We start from the raw sequence: 9,279 nt of genomic DNA on the forward strand, positions 1-9,279 counted from the left end.
ACTCGGGTATATGGGCATTTGAATAGCGGCCGGTAAACTGGCCACTCAGGTATAGGGAAGTTTGAATAGTGGCCGGTAAACTGGCCACTCGGGTATATGGGCATTGGAATAGTGGCCGGTAAACTGGCCACTCAGGTATATGGGCATTTGAATAGCAGCTGGTAAACTGGCCACTCAGGTATATGGAAGTTTGAATAGTGGCCGGGAAACTGGCCACTCGGGTATATGGGCATTGGAATAGTGGCCGGTAAACTGGCCACTCAGGTATATGGGCATTGGAATAGTGGCCGGTAAACTGGCCACTCGGGTATATGGGCATTGGAATAGTGGCCAGTAAAACTGGCCACTCAGGTATATGGGCATTGGAATAGTGGCCGGTAAACTGGCCACTCAGGTATATGGAAGTTTGAATCGTGGCCGGTAAACTGGCCACTCGGGTATATGGGCATTGGAATAGTGGCCAGTAAACTGGCCACTCAGGTATATGGGCATTGGAATAGTGGCCGGTAAACTGGCCACTCAGGTATATGGATGTTTGAATAGTGGCCGGTAAACTGGCCACTCGGGTACATGGACATTTGATTAGTGGCTGGTAAATGGCCACTCAGGAATATGGAAGTTTGAATAGTGGCTGGTAAACTGGCCACTCGGGTATATGGACATTTGATTAGCGCTGGTAAACTGGCCATTCGGGTATATGGACATTTGAATAGCGGCTGGTAAAACGACCACTCAGGAATATGGAAATTTGAATAGTGGCTGGTAAACTAGCCACTCGGGTATATGGACATTTGATTAGCGGCTGGTAAACTGGCCACTCGGGTATATGGACATTTGAATAGTGGCTGGTAAACTGGCCACTCAGGTATATGGACATTTGATTCACGGCTGGTAAATGGCCACTCAGGAATATGGAATTTTGAATAGTGGCTGGTAAACTGGCCACTCGGGTATATGGACATTTGAATAGTGGCTGGTAAACTGGCCACTCAGGTATATGGACATTTGAATAGCGGCCGATAAACTGGCCACTCGGGTATATGGATATTTGAATAGTGGCTGGTAAAATGGCCACTCAGTTATATGGAAGTTTGAATAGCGGCCAGTAAAACAGCCACTCGGGTATATGGACATTTGAATCGCGGCCGGTAAAACAGCCACTCGGGTATATGGACATTTGAATAGTGGCTGGTAAACTGGCCACTCAGGTATATGGACATTTGATTCACGGCTGGTAAACCAGCCACTCAGGTATATGAACATTTGATTACGGCTGGTAAATGGCCACTCAGGAATATGGAATTTTGAATAGTGGCTGGTAAACTGGCCACTCAGGTATATGGACATTTGAATAGTGGCTGGTAAACTGGCCACTCAGGTATATGGACATTTGAATAGCGGCCGATAAACTGGCCACTCGGGTATATGGATATTTGAATAGTGGCTGGTAAAATGGCCACAGTTATATGGAAGTTTGAATAGCGGCCGGTAAAACAGCCACTCGGGTATATGGACATTTGAATCGCGGCCGGTAAACTGGCCACTCGGGTATATGGACATTTAAATAGCGGCCGATAAACTGGCCACTCAGGTATATGGACATTTGAATCGCGGCCGGTAAACTGGCCACTCGGGTATATGGACATTTGAATAGCGGCCGGTAAACTGGCCACTCGGGTATATGGACATTTGAATAGCGGCCGGTAAACTGGCCACTCGGGTATATGGACATTTGAATAGTGGCCGGTAAACTGGCCACTCGGGTATATGGAAGTTTGAATCGCGGCCGGTAAAACAGCAACTATGGTTCAAAGGGAATAACTTTTTGGAATAACTTTTCAAATCAGAATTTTCTGGATGGTACATGCATTTCAAGTCATTCGACTGTAACAACATCATTCCACACATATACTCGTATATGAAGTACAATTTAGAGAAAACCAACACCAGTGACTTTGGTGCCAAAACTATGACTGTATTGCATCACCAACAACTTCATAACATGGATTTGTCAATTATAGACGACAAAACACAACATGGGTCGAGCGCAGCATCAGAACCAACGAGGGTATCTTGAGTGTTTGTTTTCAAATTTCTTGTTAAAAAAAAAACAAACAAAAACGTCTTCTTATATATGCACGTTTTTTGTAAGTAAAATCCTCGACAAAATGATTGCATTCAGACTTAAAACACAAATGTAATCATGAACAAAGACAAAGAACACACCATCAAGTAATGAATGGACTCTACGTTGATGTTTTTTTCCCAATACAAAGTCGAGGCTCGTGGAGGAGGGAGAATATAAAACGGATCAGGATGTAATGGAACAAAAGGAGCAACAGAAAGAGAGGGGGGGGGACACACCAACAGCAGGGTTGAGGGACAAAATAGAAGGGAACTTGGACAACCAAATAGAGGGAAAATAATGGATGTGGGGAGGAATGAAGGGTAGGGAGGATGGACAAGAATGAGAAAGAAGCAAACTCTCAGGAAGGAAATTGTTTGACTTTGGCTTGAATCGAGGCTGAATTCTAAAATTAGTGGAAAATAAATTTGAAAAATCAGAACGAGAGAGAGAGAGAGAGAGAGAGAGAGAGAGAGAGAGAGAGAGAGAGAGAGAGAGAGAGAGAGAGAGAGAGAGAGAGAGAGAGAGAGAGAGAGAGAGAGAGAGAGAGAGAGAGAGAGAGAGAGAGAGAGAGAGGAGAGAGAGAGAGAGAGAGAGAGGAGAGGAGAGAGAGAGGAGAGAGAGAGAGAGAGAGAGAGAGAGAGAGAGAGAGAGAGGAGAGGAGAGAGGAGGAGAGAGAGAGAGAGAGAGGAGAGAGAGAGGAGAGGAGAGAGAGAGGAGAGAGAGAGAGAGGAGAGAGAGAGAGGAGAGGAGAGAGAGAGAGAGAGAGGAGAGAGGAGGAGAGAGGAGGAGAGAGGAGGAGAGAGGAGGAGAGAGGAGGAGAGAGGAGGAGAGAGGAGGAGAGAGGAGGAGAGAGGAGGAGAGAGGAGGAGAGAGGAGGAGAGAGGAGAGAGAGAGAGAGAGAGAGAGAGAGAGAGAGAGAGAGAGAGAGAGAGAGAGAGAGAGAGAGAGAGAGAGAGAGAGAGAGAGAGAGAGAGTATAAAGGGTACTGTGGTGAGTGAGAGGAGGGGAAAAAGAGGTACAGAGAAGACAAAAGAAATGGAAGTGTGTGCAGGATTTTGGTCCCATGTTTCTGGTCGAGGAAGCTTTTCTTTTCTGCTCTGAGTGACTTGCTTTGAAAGCTAAGTTAAAGATTTGTCTTACTTGCTGTTAGATTATCTACTTTTGTTTGTGTTGATTGTTTGGATGGTGCTCTTACTGCCATGTCTAGTGTACCTGTTTGGTTGTTTTGATCGTGAGTGTTCTGCCTCAGCTGGTTAGGGTGACCCATTTTAACACCTTCCTCCCTCACACACCCATTCTTCTTCCAATTGTCCCACTACCCTACTGTTGGTGCGTTTCCTCCTTTTTCCATGGTGTTCTTTTTGTTCTGTGCTATGTCCCAGCTCTTATATTTTTGAACACATTATATAGTCACGGCACTGGAGGCCAAGGTTGATCCCCCGACACAAGTTGTGGTGACGGGTGGTTAGGCCTAAGTCACATTTGCTTTACGGCGAGGATAAGGCGGCCGTACGCCCTCTGAATTGACAGAAACATGCGGCGGCCAGAGAGTTTCTGAGGTAGCCTCAGGGTGGCCCTATGCCGTATGGCTATATTTTACAGGCCGTAGGGTCGCCATGGAATTATAGCACGGAGTTATAACTTTTTTCATTTCTACGTTCTCCGTAGCAATTCGACAAGCCGAAACAAAAGAACTGGTAAAAAAAAAAAAAAAAAAAGAACCCACTCGTAACCGTCCGTCTGGCCGCACGTTCGCCTTAGGGCCCCCCTGCGGCCCCCTTGCAGGCACCTCGAGGCTACCTTGCGTCTGCCTTGAAAATTCTATGGCCACCGCAGGAACGCCTTAAGTTCACCGTGCGACATCAAATCAAAGACCGTACGGCAACCCCACGTTTTCGGTCTCCACAGTTTATAAATACCTCGTGCGGCTCCCCGAAAAATAAAAACATATGTGACTGCTACATTGTGTGACGGTGGAAATACTGCGGCCGCCGTATAATTGCTAGTGGCCGGCGATTTTGGAGACCCCACGTCCGCCGTGGCAAATGTGACTTAGGCCTTAACACCGCCAACCCAGACAGTCGAGCGGTTCCTTATTAGGAGGTGGACATGTTGATTCTCAGAGATTATCACGCGAGCGGGAAGGGCACGGGGCAATGGAAATGTGACGGCGGCACAGAAATGGATGCACAATGGGGGTTTATACTCGAACCCCATGACAAATACACAGATACAGCCACTTAAAATGAACATATTTAATGAAAATAGACAAATCTATCTTTAATACTAGCAAACTATGTGTGTGTGTCTGTGTCTCTGACCGCCGTTTCTCGACAACCGCTGGTCCGATCGAATTGAAACTTGCCAGGTATATTGCTGGGGACCTGAGGATGTGCCTTTTCAAGGTTTGATATTAATCGGACAAGTGCTTCCCAAGTTATGGTCATTTATTTACCAACCAATGGCAGGACACGTGCTGCGTAGGCGTGGCCGATGCGCCATTTAGTTACCAATCACAGGACACGTTGCTGCGTGGGCGTGGCTGCGTAGGCCGGTGCACGGCCGGCCGACGATGACGTCACGTGCCATGCAGGTTACGATGGGGATCGATCGGTGCCTTAGTTACCGTTGGGTAGGAGTGACAATGGTAAATGGCAGCGAATGTCATGGCAAGCAAAGACAGGGAGGTAAACTTGATTTTAATTAGCTCTGTGTGTAAGTATCACAGCAGTTGTTACTTCAATGCAAGCGATAATTATTTGTGGAATGATGTGAACATTCCGTACGGCCAGCACTACTTTTGGATAGTGATGACTTACTGTATTCTAATAATTTCTCGATTTCTTATCCGCATTTATAAACACAATGCCCCAATCCAGTCGTCGTTTATGAGCGTGAAGGAATGGCCTGTGTGGTTGTTTGAAAGTTTGTTTTTTTTGCATGTACGGCCACACACATATGGGCACGCGAGAGCGAAGGAACGGCCTGTGTGGTTGTTCTTTCTGGCACGCGGTTTGAAAGTTTTTTAATTTTTTTTTTTGTATGTACGGCCACGCAGGTACGGCCACGCGAGAGTGAAGGAACAGCCTGTGTGGTTGTTTCTGGCAAGCGGTTTTAAAGTATATATATATATATATATATATATATATATATATATATATATATATATATATATATATATATATATATATATATATATATATACACATACATATATATATTTTGCACGTACAGCCACACACGTACGGACACGTGAAAGCGAAGGAACGGCTTGTGTGGTTGTTGTTTCCGGCACTCGGTTTAAGTTTTTTTGCGGGGGGGGGAGGGTTTCCACGTACGGCCACGCATCTACGGGCATGCACTAGTACTTACAAAGGCCAATAATCAGAATAAAATAATATGTGAAGTAATCTAATCATAAAGTCTAAAGTCGAGGCCCCTCGACTCACACACTTAAATACAGACAAGGGGGAAACAAAATAAAAGAAAATCCCTCCTTTATTCTGGCACTTTGTCCAGAGATAGTCTTTGTGGAATTGAGGCACTTCTATTTGCACGTGTAGATGCGCGCAAAATGGCACCAAGTCACTCTCTCGCAGCGGGAACGTGTGTCAGGCAATTTGTGAGTGGTATTCAACACCAAGGCTCAGAGACCCCATGCAGCTGCTTCGTGCATCGATCGTCCTCACCGACCCGCTATTTGACGTACACGAGGCTCGGGATCCGTTCCTCATGATCCAACCAAGAGCCAAAGGCCAGCGTCTTGCTTCACCATGCGAGCCAAATCACCTCAGCATGAATACAAGAATCGTGCCGTCTTCCTCATGCATCGAAAGAAAGCCAGCCATAAGGCCCTCTTCTTACAGCCCATCTCCGAGCTACGTTCTCTCTCGACCACATGCGCCCCTCACTCCACACTCGTGCCTTCCTTCCCTGAACTCAACCCTGACTGACTTTACACCAAACCCCCATTTTCTCCTCCGGGGCGTGGCTTGCTCGCATGAAACCCAGGAAGGTGGGGCCTCTGCCTGATCGGCACGTTTGGCGAGCATCTGACATCCCACCCATCAATCATCAGCCTCAGGGGTGTGAATTCGCCCACTGTCACCCTTGGAGACGGGGCTTCTGCCTGCTCGGCACGTTTGGCTTGTAAATGTAAGAACAAAGGAATAGGTTGCGGGGGGCGGGGGGGGAGCAATCACATACTGGGGAACTTATTCTTAATCACTATCTAATTAACACCGCACCACCCCCCATGTGGTGACATATAACACTTAAGCTCACAGTTTCCTTACTTAATTACATCGACATGTCTCCAATATGTCCACAGACCAAACAACAATATTCAATCCTAACTTTCCTATTAAATTCCTCCATCTACCCCCACAACCATAACAATATGTTGATGCCTTCATATAGGATTGAAGATATGATCGGAGTGGCATCCTACACAATATAGGTCACAAAGTAGGTAGAGAGTACTTACAAATATATCAGATATAAAAGAACAGATATTTTATGATTAACTGTGTCACCCAGTGGGCAAAATGAAATGAGAAATTTGTTCTCGATATCCCTCTCGCATCAAACTTACAGATGCTTTGTACTACACACAAATGTCTACAATTGGATCCATAGCCCTCCAACTTCCCGCAAAAGGGAATTGTCATCCATCATTACACTCTTGGAAGTTCTTGCATAAAGCTGAGTCACAGAAGTAAGATGGAGTCGTTTGAAACAAGGTAAAACCAAGACCATGAGGCCATACTTTAACTCTGTAATTTAACATTTTATTATTATTATTTTATATGCAGCCGATGGCTGTTGGTTGCATCATTGCTGAGAGCACAGCTGTGCCGCTGATGCAGTGCCCCCTGTTTTTGGTAGGCTGTTACTCATTTTCCAACCTGGGAAGGAAGACAGCCTGAGTCAACCCACCGAGTGGTATCTCACGACATGACAGGGGCTCAAACTCAAGACCCTAAGATCTTAAGCTAGTTATGTTAACCTCCTGTGTTGAAGTTCTTTGGAAGGGAACATGGTATGACAGATTTTAGAACCCCCCCCCCCAACCTCCTACCAGTAGCACACACCAATGCACATAAACCCGGGTATAGTAATTTTGCAGTATATTGTGTTGCTTGTTCATAAAATAATTACTTCTCTACTATACTCCTGTGGATGTTAGGGAACCGGAAACATAGCGTCTCGTAGAATAATTGGGCAAATAACCAGCTTGGTGGGAAATTGTGTTAATGCCCAGTGCACCTGAGGTTAGCTGACACCGCGCACAAAATGCTCTGCCAATCCTAACAGCGCTCAACTGCGATTGTTGGACCTTTAGGCACTGATTCACCCACAAGTTCCCTGGCGGGATTGGGGACACATCAGGCCCTCTGCCAAGGTGGCGGGTGGTCTGGGTCTGGCTGAAAAACCACGACCATAACAATACACTGCAAGTGGTAAAAACATAAAATTATTATTTGAGTTCAGGACTTTAAGAGGCACTTTGTAAAGGATGTCTCCATGGTGGCCCATACCTTTTAAACAGCACATAAAATCAACTTATTGGTTTTGACCCCAAATTAAAAGCAGTTCAGGTTATCAAAATATAGCAAACATTTAAAGGGGATTTCTAAAGTGACTGAGTGAGTATCTGGTATTCTTCATGCAGAGGTCTTCTCCTAATGTATGACTAGCAGGGGTACCCGACATTGCCTGGTCTATTTTGTTGTGGGGGCCGAAAACACTTCCCTCCAACCACCAATGAATGGGGTCGGGAATCATGTATTATTACCTTTCACAAAGCTACAAAGCCTGAAGCACTATGGAGCGATTAAAAAAAGCATCCCCCAAAATACAAATTTTTTTTTTGCCTAAAACACTTCCCAGCACTCATTGATGAACCTCTGAAAGTTTGACGAAGAGCAATTTGGCTATCTTTGAGGAAAAGGAAAATGGTGACACACACAAACACGGTTCCCTTATATTATAGATGTACAACCTCTTTTGATGGTGTATTAAAGGTATGCATCATTCCAGCCTAACAAAATGTTTAAAAAAATAAATGATAGAGATGCCAAAGAAGAAAGAGGTGAAAAGTAAGTGAAAGTTAATTTTTTTAAATGCACAACTCACCTGGAAGAGAAAATTTCTCCCTCTGCTCGCCCATGACAATGTCCGACCCAGTCTTCTGCACTGACGGGCCGGTGCGACCTTTCCCAGGGTGCACATTGCCTGACCCCATGCTCTGGCAGCTCGACCCCGAGGTGGTGGTCTTTGTTCGCCAGCGATTGCTGCCGGTTGTCCCTGATCTTTCATTTCCCCATTAGTCACACATTGATCTTTCTGGCTCGGCATTGCCTTTTCCACAACTGCTGATTTCCACAAACCAATCACACACCTAGATTGATCTAAAAATATGCCTTTTGTGTTTATGGAGAACACAGACTTAGATGAATTCAATCAGCGGAATCAGAATCTGCTTCCAGCTCTGCATTTGTTTCAAGGTGGAGAGAAAAGAACTTTATAAGTTATGTATCTTGAAGACGAAGATATTTCAAAGAGAAACAAACCAGAAAAGAAACAAAGCTAGGTAACTGCTGAATCAAGTTGTAACAAGTCCCATGCAAACTTCTTTGCACAAATCAACTTCCACCACACTGGAGATGCTTCTTCCAACGATTCAAGCAAACAAGAGGCACAGAGTCAAATTAGTCATGAAAAAGCATGAACCCATATGTCCAGATCTATTCAGGTTTCAGAACTTCTTCAAACCTTGCTGTTTGGCTTGTCAATCCTTCATATTTTCAGTTAGATATTCATCTAGATTGCACTCCACTGCTGCCACAGTCCCAGCAGTCTGTCCAAGTGGATAAATCGGAAATCCACCTTGGTTTTCCACACTTGTCCTGGACGAGGACGAATTATCAGCTGAATGGAAGTCAGGTTTTGTTGGGATGGACAGCGATGCAGACAAGAAGAAGGAATCAAGGAGTGGATCTTTAAGCAGACGTCGACATCTCTGACTCTGCTGTGGCCGCAAAGTGCCTTTTAAAACCCGAACCCTCCGGTCAATGATATTCCCATCGGACAAAATCTTCAAAGTGCCGGATAGGGATGGGCCACTACTTAGCCTGTGAGTCGAAACA

At 45.3% G+C, this 9,279-nt stretch overlaps 1 protein-coding gene across 4 annotated transcripts in view; it reads right to left on the bottom strand.

The window, feature by feature from the left end:
* LOC147018519 (FERM domain-containing protein 4A-like) overlaps window positions 1–9,279 on the bottom strand; it is a 370,473-nt gene that overhangs the window by 321,366 nt on the left and 39,828 nt on the right. The window contains exon 1 of one of the 4 annotated variants that reach the window (XM_085898235.1): window positions 8,267–9,158. The exons of 2 other annotated variants lie outside the window; for them this stretch is intronic. In XM_085898235.1, coding sequence (XP_085754361.1) covers window positions 8,267–8,488 — 222 coding nt within the window. In that variant the 5' untranslated portion in view covers window positions 8,489–9,158. Of the gene's footprint in view, window positions 1–8,266; window positions 9,159–9,279 lie in introns of those variants that run through there. One more of the 4 variants, XM_085898236.1, reaches the window with a different exon arrangement.

The sequence above is a fragment of the Eptatretus burgeri genome, chromosome 10 (assembly GCF_056783735.1).
Source record: "Eptatretus burgeri isolate ZD-2024b chromosome 10, Ebu_testis_v1, whole genome shotgun sequence".
NCBI classification, from domain to species: domain Eukaryota; kingdom Metazoa; phylum Chordata; class Myxini; order Myxiniformes; family Myxinidae; genus Eptatretus; species Eptatretus burgeri.